Source organism: Herpailurus yagouaroundi, unplaced genomic scaffold (assembly GCF_014898765.1).
Source record: "Herpailurus yagouaroundi ecotype Mexico unplaced genomic scaffold, PumYag 142, whole genome shotgun sequence".
Classification (NCBI taxonomy): Eukaryota; Metazoa; Chordata; class Mammalia; order Carnivora; family Felidae; genus Herpailurus; species Herpailurus yagouaroundi.
The window spans coordinates 59,627,856-59,649,707 of record NW_024412397.1 but is presented as its reverse complement, the minus strand read 5'-3'; the positions used below and the strand labels follow the sequence as shown (position 1 = coordinate 59,649,707).

Here is a 21,852-nt window from a genome sequence, read left to right as displayed (position 1 = left end):
CTGACAGCTCAGAGCCTGGAGCCTGCTTCAGATTCTGTGTCTCCCTCTCTCTCTGCCCCTCCCCACTCATGCTCTGTCTCTCTCTGTCTCAAAACAAAAACAAAAACAAAAAAAACCTAAAAGGAAAACAGGTACTCTCATATCTTTAGGGAAGGCATTTTGGCAAAATATAGTAAATTCTGACCCAGCAATTCTACTTCTTGTAAACAACCTCAGTATATATAATAGGACAAGTATGCAAAGATATGTATGCATGAAAGTAATTGCAGAATAACTTATAATAGAGAAATGAGGCAGACATACATATGTTATAGCCAAAATTACAAAAGACAAAGACATTTATGTTTTTAATAATGAAAATAAGTAAAACAAAATCTAAAACTAATATACACAACTATTATCAGAATTTGTACATTAGAGGGGGCGCCTGGGTGGCTTGGTCGGTTAAGTGTCCGACTTCGGCTCAGGTCATGATCTCACGGTCCGTGAGTTCAAGCCCCGCGTCGGGCTCTGTGCTGACAGCTCAGAGCCTGGAGCCTGTTTCAGATTCTGTGTCTCCCTCTCTCTCTGCCCCTCCCCTGTCCATGCTCTGTCTCTCTCTGTCTCAAAAAAATAAATAAACGTTAAAAAAAAAAGTTGTACAGTAGAATTTGTACATTAGAGGGTGGGATTTTGAGCAGACTTCAGCTTTCTGTGTTACATACTTCAATACAACCCAACTAAAGTAACTAAACTGTTACTTTATATTCAGTAACAAGATAAAAGTATCCCTCCTTTTACTTCCTTTGATTTTCAGTTATTAATGCAGCAATGGCAGTTTTGTATGGAAAAATGCCCTTTTAATTTTGTAAATGCTATCATAATAATACTTCAAGTACTCCCAAGCAGAAAATACTTCAAATTTCCCTTCCCAAGACATTCTTACTATTTTCTTATCTTATTTGTTCCAAGACTCATTTGGAAGAATACAAGGACAATGCAGTAACTTTTTTATGTACCACATGCTATTATTACACAATGAGTGAAATTTAATTTTTAACAATGAAAACTTTAAACTCCCCACAAGCTTTTCCAACATGCTTAATGATTACAGGAAAAGAAGAAAACTCAAACTCAACTTTGAGGCCGAGAACTAAGGAAAAATATAAAATAAGAATAAATAAAGGTGGGCAACCACAGTAAGACAAAAATTTACTGATGAAAAGTACACATCCAGTACGATGGCAAACACTGGAAAACTTAAGTAGAAATGGGTCAAATCTAGAAAGACAATTCTATTTTTCATTAAAGTTATGTGTCCCATACCAAGCTTTTTCTGGATGGCCTCCAGTATGCTGTCAGAGTTTCGAAGCATGCAAGGTGTAGTAGTGCAGACCTGAATGTGATACTTTCCAACTGGCTTTCGATTATACATCGTATAAAAAGTTGCTACTTCATATACTCTCATTGGAGGTACCTGTAAAACTTCCGCAACCTAAAATATTAGGAAATTTTAAGATGGTATAATTACAATGTTTATTAATTGAACCTTAGGTATGCTGTAAAGCACATAAAGTCAATATTGCTTCAATTTGCTAAAAACACGAAAAGTTCTTCTGAGGCAGAAAATACACTTGTATTTGATATTTGTGAGGTGCAAGTCCCTCAGTTGTTGCAGCCTTTACACTTAAACCACACAAAGCCCAGAAGCTAATGGTTACAGCACCTCCTCCACTTACCCCATGCCCCATCTCTGCCAAAGGATCTTTTCTCTAAATGTTTCTAAGTTTTTCACTATCAAGAATTTCTACTTTGATCATTTCAACCCTCATATTTTATAATTTTAAATTTCTAAATGTCAAAAAATTTGTTGGTCAAATCCCAATAAATTAATTATATTTTTTCAACCCTTCACCAATTTTTTCAAAAAGTCTTGATGTTACTGGTGATGTACAATGCATGCAAATGGTATGACAACACAAAAAAGGGCAAGAATCAAAGCTCACCTATTAGCCTATCTTGATTTATATATCTACACGCTTATATACACACAAAGCTCACATACATACATATACGTTAAGTCTCCAGAAAATCTAAAACACAACTTCTACTTCTAATCAAGACACTCTTTACAAAAATCTTATGGACTAGTACTTCCCAACTCTTCACATCAAGGTATTTAGCAAATATGTATTGACACAGTGAGGTTCAGGACCAAGGGATTCATTGTCTAAGCACAACTCTCTTGGTCAGAGCAAGTCTGTTAATGAAAACAAGGTTGTTTTAGTTGTTTGCTAGGGATAGTCTACATACAGTCTGTCATGACTACCATCCTGGTTACAACTTTCCAGGTGATCTAATATCATTTAATCTATCAGGTCTTAAGATTTGCTATCTGGCATTCTTAAAAAAATTACACATATATCCATGTTTTGACATGAAAGAGGAGTTTGTTAAATAGCATTTCAGATGACAAATATGTTGAACTTTCTCATATTAGAAAATCTAAAGGATATGTATTCTCAAAAGACATATAATCATGGCTCACTAGTGAAAGATAAGTAGCTGTGCTAAATTTAATTTGGGGATACTAAACCAGGTATGTACCTCTGAAACTGGGAGCTCTCTCAAAACACACATGCTAGAGCCTGAAAATACACAGTGTTCCTGGAACCCTACCACTGATGCTAACTTGAAAGAGCTCCCCTGGGAAGACTGCTGTGCATCTCCCTACACTCTAGTGATGGTTAAAGAACTAGCATGTGAGCTTCTGGATTTTGTTTTGGTTGTAAGATTGGGCTTTTTCTTTGGGGGCTAGGGGGTAAGAGAGTAAAGAAACAACAATATTAAAAGTCTCAAATGTAAAATGGAATTTGATTCTATCCTCTGTACACTTTCCTGCCTCTCACACATACACATTCAATTCTAAATAGAACAGGACAATATTTGTGAGATGTTCTCACATTAGTTCTCATTTATTTTACTCTGCTAAGCTTGCCATTCAGCAAGACTTCCAACACAACTCCTATTATTAAAAATGTGAATTTTGGGGGTGCCTGGAAGGCTCAGTTGTTAGAACATGCAAGTCTTGATCTCAGGGTGGTAAAGTTTGAGCCCCACAGTGATGTAGAGATTACTTGAAAAAACATAATCTTTAACAATGTGAATTTTTTAAAAAAAAAAAAAAAAAAAAAAAGCATCATCTATGGTTAGAAACACACCTAAATCATTATTTAGAATGTTGGCTATAATACAAAACAGTGTTAAGTAATTTAAAAAATACCCAAAGAGGCATGTGATTTATTGGGGAAAAAACCCACCTGACTATATTTTACCAAGTACAGTACCAACCAAACTTGCTTTGTAACATTTTTCATAGTCAAAAAAACCAAAAAAATATAAAACTAAAGGTCCATAACCATGTTAGAGTACTGTACAAAGCAAATAAGCAATATGAACTGAATCTAAAATTTGTATATGGGATTCCAACAAATCACTGAAGACATTCCTGTTCTCTAAGAAAGATGATAATGGTCTATTCTAATAGACCAAATAAAATTTAGAAGGTGAAAAGAGGAATGAAGTATAGCGGAATCTCTGCCAATACTCAGTCAAGCAGAAAATGCAATGAACTGGAAATGTTCAGTCCCAACTCTATCACTTAGGAATCATAACATAATAATTTAAAGAGATCTACCCTAGTTCAAAATCTTCACTGTACACAAGGAAGTAAGTCTACAGAAAAGTCAGATCTCTTAGCTCGAAGTCAAATATACTTTCCATTATATTACACTGGCTTATTATTTGTGAGCTTCTCGTAAGAATCAAATAATATATGATTTTGTATGGTACCTCATAAACTATACACTGTAGCATAATACCACAAAAATTTAATTAATACAATGTAAGTGTAAAATGTGGATAGCTGTTGAAACAACTCATCAGAAAAAAATTAATCTTAAAATATGTATGAACAGATTAACTTCCTTTAAATGGGTCACCCATAGCATTTTTGTAAGTTGCTGATTATTAAGCATAGGGTACCATCAAGTGTCATAAATACAATGTCATAAACACTGATATAAATCTTTATTAAAGCCTACAGCCAAAGATAAAAACTAATAAAAAGATTCATATTAGGTATGAAAGATCAGATCTTTTTCTCTACAATTTTAGTGTTTAATACATTAATTTTCAGAATACCTTGAGAGCAAATTATACACATGTGGGATCTTTTTATCTTTATTATGGTCATTTAAGAGAAAAAAGAGAAAGCTACTGTGACTATAATGCCTCTACTATTTCTTGCAAGGATAAAAAGCTCTCCATGTTATTAAGAGAACCAACAAAACCACAAATTTGAGGAAACAAATGATTAAAAAGGCTTCAAACTCCTAGATTCTGACACTAATAATCATCAGAGGAATTTCTACATAAGGAAGAAATTCTTACACAGTCTCTTCTCTTTTCAAACTAAGGCAAAAATGAATTCGGTACCTTGTTCATGGCAGAGATGGGCAGCCATCCATTCTGTCTTTGGGCTAAATCCAGGACTGGAAGCACAGCTGCTGCTTTATGTCCTTCTGGATAGTTTCCTACAATTGCTTCTATCCTCTGTATCAAAGAAAAAGCACCTGTTTTCATACATTTGGAAGATACTAAATATTTTGTAAATTAATCGTAATGTTAATTTTGTCATACCTTATAGTTTTCTGGTGTGAAATCAAATGGAGTATCTGGGTTATTCTCAGGAGTATCTCTGTGCTATACAAAGGAAAAAAAAGTTTTTCAAAATTATCAAAATTACCTCAAAAGTGTTAACAGCTTTATTACTATACTACTACTGATCATTTAATCTCTTCACTTTAGTGGCATCTGGGTTGGTCAGTCAGTTAAGTGTCTGACTCTTGATTTCGGCTCAGGTCATGATCTCACAGCTCATGCGTTCAAGCCCCGCACTGGGCTTTGCACTGACTGTGCAGAGCCTGCTTGGGATTCTCTCTCTCTCTGCCCCTCCCTGATGCTCCCTCTCTCAAAAACAAAAACAAAAAAACCAAAACAAAACAAAAAAACAACAACAAAAAAACCTTCAATCTCTTTGCTTTAATTCCACTATATCAATCTATCCTTGCATCAAAAAGAATGGCTAATTATTAAATACACATTTGAGGAGTATGATTAACAAAAATAATGTTAACAGAATTTAAGAGAACTAGCTTTAGAACCAAAATCAAAAAAAAAAAACAAAACAAAAAACAAGTGTTATCCAACTTGATTAGAGAATATAATCTTTTTAAGTTGACTTATTTATTTTGAGAAAGACAGAGAGAATGAATCCCACGCAGGCTCCACACTGTCAGTGCAGAGCCCAACGTGGGGCTTGAACTCACAAACTATGAAATCATGACCAGAGCTGAAACCAAGAGTTGTGCATTCAACTGACTGAGCCACCTAGGCAACCCGAAAATAGAATCTTCTAATGTAATTACCAAAACAAACAAAGTGCTGGAACGCTTATAAAATTAAGACACAAAATTCTTAGTGTGAACATAACTTGCATTGTTCCAAAAGAATTTATAAGATTATCAAAAGGACCCACTACTTCAGGGAAGGGACAAAAGCACCATCTCTTCCCCACATAACAGAAACTAGCCAATGGCAAGCAGCTTTATTTCTTCTCCATAAAAAGAGCAGGCCCTCTTCAAAAACTGACAAGAAATGGCATGTCAACAGGAAATCAAATGAGTCACACTGAGATTAACACTTACATCAATTAATGTTTAGTATGTACAGTGAACAAAGAACTGTATCCCTTATGCTAACTCTCAAAGTTCTGCTTTTTTAAGGATATAAAAGAAGAAAGAAAATGGAAACTTTGGACAATGATCTCAAATATGTGGCAAATTTTATGTTTCTAGACAAACAAAATATAAAGCAGGAATCAACTCAATGGTATGGCTAACTCACTTACTAGGATTCAGCCTGGAAATAACTCAGTTAATAAAACTGTACCACTAACTCAAAATCATCCTACAAATCCACCAAATTGCCTTTAAACAACACAAAATTAATCCCTGAAAATCATGCCTTGTCACAGAAAGGAGAAACATCTCTCTTTTACTTGTACAACTAAGCTGGGGAGTTCACTGGCCTCTACCTGGAGTTAAACCCTGTAAAGCAAAAATATAAAGGCAACCACTAATGTATTCACTGTATTACTAAAGTCCGTGAGTTTCAAATTGGAACCACTTTGGGATTCCCCAAGTTGCAGCCATACAATCTTTATTCAGCCAATATGACTGATTTTTAAGAACCCGAAGTGAGACTAGAAATCTTGTTAGGACTCATAGTAATTTCATCAAAAAATAATCTACATTCTTATTCCCAGAGTTGCCCTGGTGTCAATTAAAACTTGAGAGGTTCAACTGCAATCACACAACTTTTGAGATGTAATGAATTCAATTAGCTATATTTAAATCACCACCTTGGCCAGCATATACCAAAGACACTGGTGTTTAAGATACTTCTGATTATCACAATAGATTTACCCAAATTTCCAAAAGTCTTTCCATTCTGAAGAAATCAGAGTAATTACTTACAACAAATAAGGCTCCTCCAGCTCCATTTTGCACAGCTGTCTTATGTAAATTCCTTACATGTCTTCCCTAAAATTTCAAGAAAGTTTCGTAAGTCATAAGCTTTAATAAATTTTCAGGACTAAATACTTTAAGATCCATAATTAAAAATAGAATCAACTTATATAAGTAAAAGATCTTAGGAGATATGGCCTACTGTGCTACACCCTGCCTATCTCTATCTCAGAAGTACAAGGAAACGGAGATCCAAGGAAAGGTTATTAACTTGCCTAAGGTCACACATGCGTCCATGGAAGAACTAGGTCCACAACCCATATCTCTTGGAGTCATGTATCCTTTCTACTGGACTCTTTTTGGCATGCATTGAGAAAGTTAGTGTTCCATTAACTTACAGCCTTTCACTTTTGTCTGAATCAAGTTGGGTGCCAGCTTTCATAAACATATTTTCATTCTGTACAAATGAGTCATATACCATGCACAAATGAGTCAAGTGTGTCCCCCTTTTTCGATTCTTTGCTGAATTAGTTTACAAACTCTAGCCATAAAGTTTCAGAGAGCTGCTTATGATGCTATGCAGTGACCATAGTCAATTGTTTTAGAAGAAATCCATTTGATTACTTTCTGTTGCATTTCATTTCTCTTTGCCCTATTGCTCCCCACAACACCCCTACCCTCCCCACAGCCACCAAAAGCAATTCAACAACTATTCAGGAATCCTCTGATTTCTGAGTTCTACTTATCACAAAGATGGTAGAACACTGGATTAAATCAAGCATGGAACTAGCGAAGAGTTGAACAATTCAAAGAAAGCAAATACAAAAGAAGTAAAAGCAGTGATGTATAACACAATCATGTATTTAAACTATCCTAGGTCCGGGGCGCCTGGGTGGCGCAGTCGGTTAAGCGTCCGACTTCAGCCAGGTCACGATCTCGCGGTCCGGGAGTTCGAGCCCCGCGTCAGGCTCTGGGCTGATGGCTCAGAGCCTGGAGCCTGTTTCCGATTCTGTGTCTCCCTCTCTCTCTGCCCCTCCCCCGTTCATGCTCTGTCTCTCTCTGTCCCAAAAATGAATAAACATTGAAAAAAAAAATAATAAAAAAAATAAACTATCCTAGGTCCAAATATTGAAGTTGAAGAAATGTTTATGTAAACACTTGTTTAATTAACAAAAGATCCAAGTACAGAATGTGAGACACAGGTATAAAATATAGGGGTAAATACCAGTTTCAGGGTAATGGGAGAAGAAGGGGAGAATTTGATTGGCTAAATGGTATACAAGGGGGCTTCAACTCTTGTTTTTGTTTTCTTTCTTAGGCAGTAAATGGATACACAGTGTTTATTCTTTTTTGTGTCTTGAACACATACAACTTGAAAAAAAAAAATCAAGGAGATAGTTTAGGTTCTTATACTTTTTTTTTTTTTAATTTTTTTTTCAACGTTTTATTTATTTTTGGGACAGAGAGAGACAGAGCATGAACGGGGGAGGGGCAGAGAGAGAGGGAGACACAGAATCGGAAACAGGCTCCAGGCTCTGAGCCATCAGCCCAGAGCCTGACGCGGGGCTCGAACTCACGGACTGCGAGATCGTGACCTGGCTGAAGTCGGACGCTTAACCGACTACGCCACCCAGGCGCCCCAGGTTCTTATACTTTTATTCAAATTCTCCTCAACTGCTCCAGGGTCAACCTGTGAATTACACACAAGGTTATGCTTATATCCCTAATTTGCCTGTCCATAAAACTGAGATAGACAGATAAACATAAAACCAAGGTCACATTCCCAAGCAATACTGTTAAAAACAACATCAACATAAGGCTTTAAAAAATTAACTGAAACTAAAGTTTAGGAAATAGAACCTGCCGTCACTTTAGCTGAGATTTTTTTAAATCAAAGAACAATTTTTACAGAGTAACATTAGTGAATTACTTAACTAAATTTGGAGGGAAAACAAAGGATTTCATAATAAAGTAAGGAAGGATTAAGAGAATGGAGGGGCACCTGGGTGGCTCAGTTAGTTAAGCCACCAACTCTTGACTCTTGATTTCAGCTCAGGTCATGATCTCACAGTCCTGAGGGTTCTGAAATGGAGTAGGCTCTGAGCTGGGTGTGCAGCCTGCTTAAGATTCTCTCCCTCTCTCCCCCTGTCCTTCCCCCACTTGTGTTCTCTCTCAAAAAAAAATAAATAAATTTAAAAAAATTTTTAAAATGCTTAAAAGAATGGAAAGCATCCAGTCCCCTCTTTTCCTAACTTCCGAACTATTTTACTGTCTCTTTACCCACTCCCTCAGGGTAGGTTGTCCTCAGGACTCAGCTCTGTCCTAGGTTCTGTTCTCCACAGATCTTTTGCCCCTGAAGAGCTTATTTATTCTCATCTATGAACTCCATGCTGATGATTCTTGAATCATTCTTGGCAAAAAATTAACAGCCTGAAGAGATCATAAACACATATAAACCAATGAGAAAAATGAGTATACATGAACAGAAATGTCAACATAATTTTAATGAACTAGTAATCTAAAACATACATTTTTAAATGAGAGAATATTTGCAGCTATCAAATTAGCAATGATTTTTTTTCAAAGATAATAATTCTGTTGAGCACATGGAGGAATGGGCATGCTTATACATTAGGTAAAAATTGGTAACAGTCTTTTAGGAGAACAAATTGACATAGTATATGGACAGACTAAAGAAAGTTTCCATCTTTTAACTTAGTAATTCTACTTTTAGAATTTTATCCTAAAAAATAGCATAAAATGAGGATAAAAGTTTTATAGAGAAATATATTCTCTGTATTGTTACAGGAAAATACAAACGCCAAAAAGGCCAACATAGAGATCTTTTAAATAAATATGAATAATTCCAACAAAAATATTATTTAAAAAAATTTGTTTCCTATTTGAGAGAATGCACACGTGAGCATGAGCAGGGGAGAGGGTCAGAGAGAGAGAGAGAGAGAGAGAGAGAGAGAGAGAGAGAGAGACAGAGACACAGAGAGAGACTATCCCAAGCAGGCTCCATGCTCAGCACAGAGACCAGCGCTGGGGGGTGGGGGGAGGAGGGGGTATCATGACCTGAGCCAAATCAAGACACTCAACCTACTAAGCCACCCAGGTGCCCCCCCAAAATCATATTATGTTGCTACCAAAAATCATATTTCCTAAAAATAATGACACTGAAAGATGTATTTGTGCCACAATCGTAACTAGAAAACATCAGAGTTAAATGAAATAAAAAAGCATAAACTACCATCCCAATTATATTCAATATAGACACTAAAAGACTGGAAGGCCATAACAATTTCAAGTGCTTATCTATCATTATTATAACAAGATTATAAGAAACTCTTACTTTCATATTCTATTTTTTATATTTTTCTCCATTTTCCATGCTTCCTATTCAGTATGGATTGACAAACAAAATATCTTACTAAAAACAAAACATTCATCAAGTATAAAATGAAACTTAACACCTCTACCGTTAATCCTATTTATCTTTCCAACTTCCCTATATATTACCAAATTAAACACCACCAATCTCTAAGTTAAAATAGCTTCAGTTTGGGGTCAATATTTGATCCCTTCCTCATTATTCCAGGATCTGCCACACAACTTTACTTAAAATGAATAATACAGGGGGAAAAAAAGAAAAGAAAAATGCAGAGATAATCTTGAAAATCAGTCTGGTCTCTGGGGCTATGTAGCTACATACTGGAAAATCTGGGGCTATGTAGCTATATATTGGAAAATCTATTTTGAGGCACTGTCTGGCTGACCTGTAATTCTGGATTTGCACATGAGTTTATACACAAACACACACACAGACACTTCTACCCAAAATTACGTGTTTTAAAGTCCAAATCATTGAAAGCAGACTACTGATTGAGGTCAGGAAAAAAGGAGCTACTTTAAAGAAAAAAACCACTGGAGTTTCAGATTAAAAAGAAATTTTTTTTAGGGGCGCCTGGGTGACTCAGTTGGTTAAGCGTCTGACTTTGGCTCAGGTCATGATCTCACGGTTCATGAGTTCAAGCCCCGTGTCAGGCTCTGTGCTGACAGCTCGGAGCCTGGAGCCTGCTTCAGATTCTGTGTCTCCCTCTCTCTCTGTTCCTCTCCCACTCGCACTCTCTCTCTATCTCTCAAAAATAAATAAAGATTAAAAAACATTTTTAAAAATTTTTTTAAATTTGGGTTTAAATCACTCTGTCACTTACTAACATGTGACTTTACACAAATCGCTTGATATTTTTAAGCCTCAATTTCTGCACCTATATAAAACAGGAATGTTTTGAGGTTCAAATAATAGTTTCTCTGAAAGCACTATATAACCTCTTAAAGCATTATCACATCTGCTTAGCTGATATGGGGATAAAACATTTCATAAGTGAGGAATGGAAGATTTAAATACAACTGCATTTTAAGAACTAAACAGATTTTAAAATTGCACTTGGTTAGCTGACTCTAACTCAAAAGGCACTGTCACAAAAGGACAGATTACTGAGAGCTTCCTGAATATCCACATAATTATTTTTATTATTTATAGCCACATAAGACTATCAATTTTTCTAGTGAAAATATAAATGCTTGAAAAATACTATCTCCTCCCTCATGACTGAAATTAATATAAAAATCTTTTTTTTTTTTCCTAAGTGGAAGGAGGAAGAAGCAGTAGTACTGGTAGACAATTTTTCACGGGTGTGGGTTTCTGCACATCTCCGCACATGAGCACAGGCACTAGCCATTAACAGCTTTCGTTCCACGCTATCTTTTCAAGGATTTTTGTAGAGAATATCTCCCTCTTGGGCAAAGGTTGGGCAAGTGCTCTTGTAACTGGGGTTGGGTTCCTCAGTTGTGAGGTACAGCATTCGCCCAGGCTGTTCCATGTCACTCCCATGGGATGTGAGGGTGAAGAAAAACCAATTCTAACACGAAGCTTATGCTGGCTGCTATGCCGAGTATTAAAGTCCTCTGTCTCTGACTCAAGAGTCTCAGTCAGATCCATTAAACTGAGGCAGGTTAACTTGTTAGCTAGCAAATACGGTAAAATCTCAAGAGCCTTCACAGTTCTTGACAAGAAAAATCAAAATATACAAATATGCCAGTCTGCATGTCCCACTAATTTTTCAAAATATAGAAAATATTATAAAAGAGAGAATGAATACAGTGGTATTACAAAAGAAACCAGTAACAGTGGCTGTCTCTGAAGAGGGGGATCAAGGATGTGGAGTAGGGAAGGAAATTTACCCTTTAATATACACAATGGATTTTATACATTCACAATATATATCCTTATACCTCTATTCTTTAATATATATTTTATACTTACTATAATATATATATCCTTGCATACCATTTGAATTTTTTGCCATGTATATATTTCATATATTTCATATTTTCATATACATTTCAACTTTTAAAAATGAATAAAGTCTTTAGTCCTTTTTTCTCTCTTACTTTCACCACTCTATTTCAGACATTATTTCAGGTCTGTGCATTACTCTAATAGCTTTCTAGCTGACTCTTCCCCTAATCAACCTGCTTAATGTCATCAAACTAATCGTTAAAATACCACTTCCTTATGGTGGTCAGGATTATGAAAAAAGGACAAATACAAACAGGAAGTATCAATTCCATTGTTTCTAAAAGCCACATTTTCCACATTCTAACATCTCAGGAATTGGGATCATCACTGGTACTTAATATTCTATAAATATACCACATACAGAGAGACAATAGCCAACTGGTTAAAAGCCCAACTCCACAGCCACTTTCCTCTTCTGTAAAAAGGGAATAACAGTACATACTTCATAGGATTACTGTAATGATTAAAAGAGATAATCCATGCAAAGTGCTTAATATGCTGCCTACATATAGTAAGTACTATATTAGTGTTACCTATCATTAGCTATTTTTATAGTAGTACTATATGTCAGGCACTAAGCTTTTTTACACATTTAATTCTTACAACTTTCATGCAAGATGGGTATTATTTCAAGAAAATACAGATTTAAATGAGTTATGAAAACTTCTCATAACTAATTATTGGTAGAACAAGCATTAAATCTTAGGTCTAATGCCTACAAGGTTATGGCCTTATTATCAGCCACTTGAATGGAACTATTTGATGAAATCAGAGCTCTAGAAGAACAGAATAAATCTAGGAAATCAAAGAGTTTAAGAAAACCAGGAATGCATCCATACACAGGGAGACAGATTAGAAATGAAAAGATCTGCCTCCTCTATTGGCTCACCATGTTCCCATTTAGAGACTGAGGGATATATGTATGTTCTTTATTTAAAACAAGCTATTTAGGGGCGCCTGGGTGGCGCAGTCGGTTAAGCCTCCGACTTCAGCCAGGTCACGATCTCGCGGTCCGGGAGTTCGAGCCCCGCGTCAGGCTCTGGGCTGATGGCTCAGAGCCTGGAGCCTGTTTCCGATTCTGTGTCTCCCTCTCTCTCTGCCCCTCCCCCGTTCATACTCTGTCTCTCTCTGTCCCAAAAATAAATAAACGTTGAAAAAAAAAATTTTTAAACAAGCTATTTACTGTTTTTTTAAAAGCCTTTTTTGAAAAAAAAAAAAACAGTAAATGCCACTCTTCTGTTCCTATAAAAAAACCTAAATATGTGTGTGTGTGTATTAGCATAGCATTTGAGCAACTTAATTTCGATGTCTGAAGCCAACTTCAAGGTAGTAGAAAAAAGGCTCAGATAATTTGTTTATAAAACAATAAACCAAGTGAAATAGGGTAAACTGATAAATATTAGCCCTTATCAAGTTAGCAAATGGCCATTTTCAAAGCTACCCTGTTTTTTGAGATGTTTAAAAGCTTCATCTATTTTATATTCATTATAACATCCACATCAGACACTTGCAATAAAGGAATAAATAAGATATGAAAAGTCTGAATTAACATCTTTGCACTAGTTAATAAACCATTTGATTTTAGTTTCACCTTGGAATGAAGAGGTATTCCAGGACCCATTATCGGTCTTAAAACTAGACTTAGCTAGGCTGGACTGATTTGAAGAGTAAGCAGAGATTCCCCCCTTAGAGTCTACTCTTTTCACCAGACTAGAGTCTGGCTTCTCACTGAACTCTGAAGTATCTATACTTCAATGAATTCCATTTGAATACAGTGAACACCAGTTGAAAATTCAAGTAACTTTTTAAAAAATAGACAAGAACATAATTTGACATATAGCTCAGAATTAATAGTGGGCTTCGATTCTAGCTTATTCTTTTTTCAGAGTGTTGAAACACTTCTGAAGAAGGAACAGAGAGGATTTACAGCAAATAGTGGCAGTGTTTTCTTTGAATTCAACTCAAGTGGCTTTGTGTTAAGTATACTTCAACACACCTTTTTTCACTGACTCCTCAAAAATCTATGGTTAGTTATTATTATTTCCTTTTTACTTTTAAAGAAACTTAGGCTCAGAAACCGTAACCTGCCTTGGAGTTTGAGCCCAAGCCTTTTGGATTTAAGTCCTCAGCTTGATTAGCCCTTCCCTTTTTAATCACTATTTGTAGCTCAAAATGACGATAATTTAAATTTGACACTCTTCCACCCACTCCCCAAGAACAGAATCTTTCATGGGCCCTACATTTGTCTTTTTAGTTTCTCCTGTTGCTCAAACATTAACAATACCCACTCTGTTCACTTTTCAGTTCTATCAGACATTTGCACTTTAAAAGGCCACATCCAGCCAGAGGAACTTAATAAAGGACAAGGAAGCTGCAAGACAAAACTGACAGAATCAGTAACCTAATTAGTTAGAAAGACAGGACTAAGGTCAGGCAATAGAAAAAATGTTTTCCTTTATTAGCAACCAATTCAGGCAAGGAATATACGTTTCACACTACCCTGAATATTTAGATTAAATCCACAATATATGTGTGCACCAGCGGGGGGGGGGGGGGGTCACAACTCACATGTGAAACATCTGGTAAAGGGAAAGTGATATTGGCTCCCAATGTACTTTCTTCCCATTGTTCACCGATTATCTACTCACCTATTACCTACAGCCTCCCTCACTGCCAGCTTAAGCAAAAGCCATTTCTTTCAGCTGTCTACAGCAAAGACATGCAGAGAAAACAAAAAGCTCCCAAGAGCTTTATGTATAATATACTCAGAGTAGGAATTCCCTACATTTTAAAGTTTTCAATCCATTTGGGTTTAATAAAGTAGATGATGGATGAGCTAATAGTAACTGTGAAATCTATTTCAAGGATAGTGATAATAAATACAAGTGCTAACTCTGCATCAAATACGTGCTACAAACTTTACAAATGCTGTAACTCATTTACTTCTCCCAGCAACCCCTACCATATAGGTATTATTATCATCCCCAGTTTTACAGATGTGGAAACTAAGGTGCAAAGAACAAAAGAAAAAACTTTTCCTAGATCACACAGCTAAATAAATGAAAGTTTTGTTAATATTTTCAACTATACATGGGAGGGCTCTTACAAATGTCTTCCAAATAAAATTCCATCAATAATTTAAAAATGTTAATTCAGATTAAAGAAATCGGATTTTTCTAGCACTGTATAAGAGAATTAACAAGCAAAATTTGGCCAAATTATGTAACAGAAAAGCTACCCAAAAAGCCCAGGTATTACAGGAGCATTACAGATTAAGATAACCATATCAACAGCAACAATACTATCTATCCTGACCATAAATTAAACAAAGCACTCTTTAAACATGTAAAATCCAATGTGGATATAAGCAACATTCAAATATTCTAACAATAGGGATACTTCCTAGAAATGAAATATCCAAGTATCATTTTAGCCAGCAGACCTAGGTTCAGTCACACCTTTGCCAATTCTAGTATGGTAACCTTGGGCAAGTCACTCTACCTCTCCATAACTAAGCGTGCTTACCTATAAAATCACAGCAATACCTATCTTAAACTGTTAAAGATGAAATGAGATGAAATATTTAGCAAAGTATCATTATAAGTACTCGTGTACTGGCCACTATCATTATTATCATTATTATTATTACTGGAACTTTAATTAAACAGTAACACTCCCAATTTCCCATTATCTTTTCTTCTTGTGCTCCATTAAAATGAAGGAAATAAAATGGCCAAGCTATAGGCCTCAATAATTACAAAAACAAATAAGACCCTAAATAATTACAAGTTGACTGTAGGAGCAAACATTCATTTTCAAAAGGTTAAGTGATTTGAAGAGCTTTGGGCCTAAAGAATTAACTGGTAAGGGGTGCCTAGGTGGCTCAGTCGGTTAAGCGTACAACTCTTGATTTCGGCTCAGGTCATGATCTCAATGGTTCGCAAGTTATGGGCCCCTGTCCAGCTTTGTGCGGACAGCTCAGACCTGCTTGGGATTCTCTCTCTCCCCCTCTCTCTGCCCTCTCTCCTTCTCTCAAAATAAATAAATAAACATTAAAAAAAAAGAATTGGTAAAACCTAAGCACAATTTTTTTTTGTTTAATTTGAAAATCAAATAAACATGAACAAATGCTCTGTAAATATAAGTTGTCTTATTTTCTAGTCTTAGGGACTAATACTCAGACAAGCATATATTGTTTAAAATTTAGTAAACCTATGACCAGGTGGAGCTCAAGTATGTGTATTTTTTTTTTTTAACTTTTATTTATTTATTTTGAGAGAGCAAGTGCATTCATGAGAGCAGTGGAGGGGCAGAGAGAGAGGCAGACAGAGTCCCAAGCAGACTCCACACAGGGCTCCATCTCATGACCATGAGATCTTGACCTGAACCAATGACGGATACTCAACCAACTGAGCTACCCAGGTGCCCCCAAAATAGGTGTATTTATTTATTTTAGAGAAAGAGATTGAGAGCAAGCAGAAGAGCAGAGAGAGACAGACAGGGAGAGAGAATCTCAAGCAGGCTCCACACTGTCAGCACAGAGCCCAATATGGGGCTCCAATTCTTGAACCTTGAGATCATGACCTGAGCCGAAATCAAGTTGGACGCTTAACTGACTGAGCATGCAGGTGCTACAAGTATTTGTATTTTTAAAGCATCATAGACGATTCTTTTTTTTTAATTTTTTTAACGTTTATTTATTTTTGAGACAGAGAGACAGAGCATAGAGACGATTCCTTTAATCAAGTTTGGGATTTACTGCTTTAGAGTATATGGCATTATATCCTAACATGCAGATGATGGATTTTCTGAATGGTCTTCAAAATTTAAGGATGCCAAGAACAAGAAATGCTAGGCTATCTTTTCCAACCCAGAATCTCTGGAAGTACTGATGGATATTAAGGAATGTTTTAGTCAGTGATGATAAGGAACTATCATGGTATCTCCTTAGGAACAAAATTGCACCCATCATGACCAAAGTTAACCTCTTCTTCTTATCCCCTCCACTCTCTTCCTTTAAGTACAGTGAAATCACTTCCCTGGTTTCTGATCACACTGACAAACTATTCTACTATTATAGCATCTATAAAACTTAAATCTTCACCAAACACGCCAATTCCCCTTGGTAAATTTGAGCAACTTAAGAAAAATAAATTTAAAAGAAGAAACAAAAAATAGGACTTGCAAACAAACCCAGTTCAGGCTCCTACTACTGTGTAATTTGGGGCATATTTGTCTGGGAATCATCAGCTGTCTCATGTACAAAATGGGATAATACCCAGAAAAGTATCCCACGTATAAGGCATTTTCCCTCTCCACCAACAAGGCAAAGAAAAAGTGTGTTTAAATGTTAAATCTTTAGTGCTTGTTGAATGAAAAAAATCTCCTGCAACCAATTTATAACAGGTTTCCTGATATGACTCAAAAAGTAGTGGGTGAGTCAAGGTTTCTCAATGGAAAACCAGACTGACATGGTCAATGAACCTATTATTTATTACCCAATGTACTGAGCTGTTATTAAACAGTATGCAAAGAGAAGGGAAGTACAGCTATTTATATCTTTGAAATGGAGACTGAGTTTACATCTCCAATATAAAAGATCTGAATTTGTAGTATGCAGTAGCGGTCTATTAAACCTCACTGAATAAACAAAAATTTTGCCTATTTTCTCTTTCCCCTGAAGTGTTTAAGGCCATGGCAGGCAGAGTAATAGTGCCCCCCAAATACCCATTTCCCAATCCTGGAAAGCTGTGAATGTATTAGTATGCATAGCAAGAGAGAAATATGGTTGCAGATGGAATTAAGATTACTAATTAGTTGACCTTAAAATAGGGAGATTCCTATTCTGGATTATCAGGGCCCTTTAAATGTGAAAGAGGGAACAAAGTTAGAGAAGGATATGTCACAAATGATGGAAGCAGGGTCAGTGATGCAACAGCTTAACCTGCCTTTGCTGGCTTTGAAGATGGAAGAAAGGAGCCATGAGCCAACAAATAAGGGCAGCTTTTTCTAGGAGCTAGAAAAGTCAAAATAATGGCTTGTCCCCTACAGTATTCCAATAGCTCTGCCAACACCTTGATTTTAGCCCAGTGAGATCCATGTCAAACTTTTAATTTACACAATCATAAGACAATAAATCTGTGTTATGTCACTAAGTTTATGGTAATTTGTAATAGTAGCAATAAAAACACTAATACAAATGCCTTTTTCGTTGTTGTTGTTAAAGAACTCCTTTAGAGTCCTTGAGTCAAAATGGAGATACCCTGGGACACTGCAAAATCAGGTTTAATGATCTCTAATGAAATGAGAAAACAGTCCATTCTACAAAACTTAAAGTTTAGAAAGAAAAATGCCACTAGTAGAAGGAGGTTCTACTTCTAGAGTGGCTGAGTAGATATTATCAGGCCAAACCACTAACAACTATAAACACTGGGCAAATTATTTTTAAAAAACCAAAACACTTTCTGAAGGCACTGGAAAACAACCAAATGCAGGAAGACACCAAAGGGAGTCTATACTTAGAAGAAGCCAATGAAGGTTTTTTTGCTTTACACTCTATATCTTTTAGCCTAAAAGCAGGCCCACAGGCCTGTGCTGGGCAACTAAAACCAAAAGAGAAAACCTGCAGTCTTAATGACTTGAAGAACCACAGAACGGTATGGGACAACAGGCATGGGAAAGTGCGAAATCCCAGAAAAGTAAGCCAGAGAGAAGCCCCAAATTCCGCTGGCTGACCCCAAGGCCTGCATGCACATGGGGCCAACTCCAGGCAGCCCAGCTAAAAGAACTGAACCAGTATTTGAGGTGCTGCCTACAAGGGAGCTGGATTATAGTTCAAGTTCAATTGAGTTAACAGCCTGCACAACAAACACTTATGGAGAAATTAGAAAAATTGAGAGTCTCTATGATTTATTGTTCACAATGTCCAGGATACAATTCAAAATTACTCAACAGCCCATTTTTAAAAGAGAAGGCAGTAAATGGAGATTACCACACAACAATTTCAAAACTGCTACACCCGTGTTTGAAAAAAAAAAACACTTCAATGAACAAAAAAATCGAATAGACACTATAAAAAAGAACCAAATGAAAATTCTGAAATTGAAAAAAAATTTCTAAAACTGAAAATACAATCCTTGAAAATGCCACTCACTCCTACTGAAGTGGTGGCTTGGAAATGAAGCAGCGATAAGCTCCAAAGTGGTGTCAACAACTCAAAAGCCATGGAAAATTACTGAAGAGAATAAGCCTATTCTGACTATTTACTACTCCATAATTCACATTTTTTAGGCAATTCTTGATAATCAAAGTGTTACTCTACTTTTTACAGAAGACTTCAAGAGATTAAGAAATATGGTTCATGGTCACACAACTATGGTCTTGTAGGCACTTCTAGACAGTACTAAGTTATGGGTATTTTTAAATCAATGATGAACTCAAGTCTGTGGCTGAAGAAATTAATGCAGCAGAAATTGTAACAGAATAAGCAATTTCTTTGAAAATGTAAAGGGTTTCCTTAATGGTTTCTTTTTTAAGAAACAAACTTTATTAAAAGGCACCTCTTTACTCACACATTTCCTAGGTCATTCTGATATTACACTATTTGGAAAAGGACCTGGTTATATAAGTTATAGAACATCCTCACAATGGAATGCTATGCAGCATTAAAAATGACAGTATAGGGGCGTCTGGGTGGCTTGGTCGGTTAAGCGTCCGACTTCAGCTCAGGTCAGGATCTCACGGTCCGTGAGTTCGAGCCCTGCGTCGGGCTCTGTGCTGACAGCTCAGAGCCTGGAGCCTGTTTCGGATTCTGTGTCTCCCTCTCTCTGTTCCTCCCCTGTTCATGCTCTGTCTCTCTCTGTCTCAAAAATAAACAAACATTAAAAAAAAAAATGACAATATAGAAATGTCTACTGGTAAGGAAAGTGGATCAACAATGTTTTTATGGGAAAAAAACAGGCTACATAACAATGTGAACAATACCATCAATTTTTACTGTAAGGTCTCTCAATTCTAGACACAAAAATGTTCACATTTTGGTTATTTCCAGGTTGATGAGACTATGGGTAATTTTTATTTTTTGAGCTTATTCTGTTTGCTGTTCCCAAAATCATGTTTTCCCTACAATGTATTACTTGTGTAATGAAATCAAACATAAATCAAATCATCAGGCTATACATACCCCTTAAACTTACACAGAGATGTGTCAATTATTGTTCAGTAAAACTAGGGAAAAAAAGAAAAACTTACTGATTCATCAAGTCAACAAATATTTATTGTGCACATACTACATGCCAGGTAATATTTGTACAAATAAAAAACTGTTGCAGAAACATAAAATTTGATTGAAATTTCTTCCGCTACCTGAAGATATTCTTCAATTTTCACCTATAGCCCTTTCCCTCAAAACCTGGAGAAAATCTATCTGTACTCTTAATTCTAGCCTTTCTACTAGTAGACAAGGTCTACTTCATCACCTCTCACCTGGGGTTCTGCAAGAGCCTGTTTATCTATTTCATCTCCCTGCCTCTGGCTCCTGGCAAATGTATTCCCTCACTCCATCCAGTCATCTATCCAATACGGGGAAACCTGGCCATGACCCTCTGCTTCTCTAAAATCCTTCACTGACTCCACACTGCTTCTAACATAGAGCCAAATTCTATGGCACGGCATGCAAGGAGCTCCAACACCTGGGCCCTATCCACCTCTTTTATTTCATCTCTGGATTCACCTTACTTCCAACAATGGAGTCCAGCAACATTGCTTGAGGCTTCCTATAGGCACCAAGTTTTTTCTTGCCAACTATCAATAGTTTTTTCTGATGTTGTCCTTTCCATCTAGAATATCTCCTCACCAATGTTAGTATTGCCTGTAGTAAAAATCTTATACCACCTTCAAACCAAATTGACTTTATTCATATCTCTTAACACTGTACGATATTTACCTTAAAGTTTCAACTCCGCAAGAACAGGGACTAAGTCTGTTTATCCGTAATATAGCGAAATAGTACCAACTATTAGATTCAGAATGTGAACATTTAACAGTGCTTGGCACATGAAAAGTAATCACCAAATGTTACTTATCACTATTATCCACGTTGTTCCTGCAGCCCAGCAGTGAAGTCGAACCTCAAATGTTTACTGAACGACTAAACTCTGCAAATTGGAATATTCCTCCCGTTTTACGACCAAGAAAACTAAGTGCAAGAAATTACAGCCCAATGTCACAAAGCTAGAAAAGGCGGTGAAGCCACTATCTAAACTCAGGTCCAATTCTAAAGCCCTATTCAATTCTACTATGCACTATCTCCCACTCTTCTGCTAAAAACTGACTCAACCTCTCTATTTTACTGCTAGGGGAAAAAAAGGCTTCCTTCCAGTAAATGCTGTAAAAATCGCCATTCCTGGAATCACCATTAAGTTAACTTGAATGCGTGTTTCGATTCAACGTCCTTGCCTAAAATAAGAGCATGTACTTGGATCTCAGAAGCCCATTCAAGTTCTAAATCCTTCTGGGTGCAGTTTTTCTGATGGTGTTCTTTCATAGGGTTAATGTGACACGATTATTTATCGAACTTTTCCGATATGCAAAACACAACTGCAGTAAATCAAACACCTTGCCCTAAGGAAACGCTCTTTAAGCTTTCAACCAGCAAGCCAGAGCCTACAATTTCGGAATCCTTGCCAGTGCGCTACTACAGGCCGGCAACAAGGTCACCAGGCTTGATATGCAAGGTAAGGTGCCTCCTTCGTGGGCGGGGGATCTTAGAAACCTATCTGGCCGACGAGGCCAGGCCTACGTTCCGCGCTGGGGCGAAACAGCAACAGATCACCGGCGGCCCCTCCTTCTTCCTCTCCTTGACCACACTAGGCGTAAACTTCCCAGTCCTGTGTGGGGGCCACGCACCCGCAGCAGCTA

General features: G+C 36.6%; 1 protein-coding gene across 1 annotated transcript in view; it reads right to left on the bottom strand.

Moving 5' to 3' along the window:
• Positions 1-21,852, bottom strand: part of NDUFV2 (NADH:ubiquinone oxidoreductase core subunit V2) — a 32,055-nt gene that overhangs the window by 9,874 nt on the left and 329 nt on the right. The window contains exons 2-5 of the mRNA XM_040479393.1: positions 6,579-6,644; positions 4,681-4,743; positions 4,477-4,593; positions 1,306-1,474 (exon numbers count right to left, since the gene is read on the bottom strand). Of these exons, the coding sequence (XP_040335327.1) occupies positions 1,306-1,474; positions 4,477-4,593; positions 4,681-4,743; positions 6,579-6,644 (415 nt within the window). The remainder of the gene's footprint in view (positions 1-1,305; positions 1,475-4,476; positions 4,594-4,680; positions 4,744-6,578; positions 6,645-21,852) is intronic.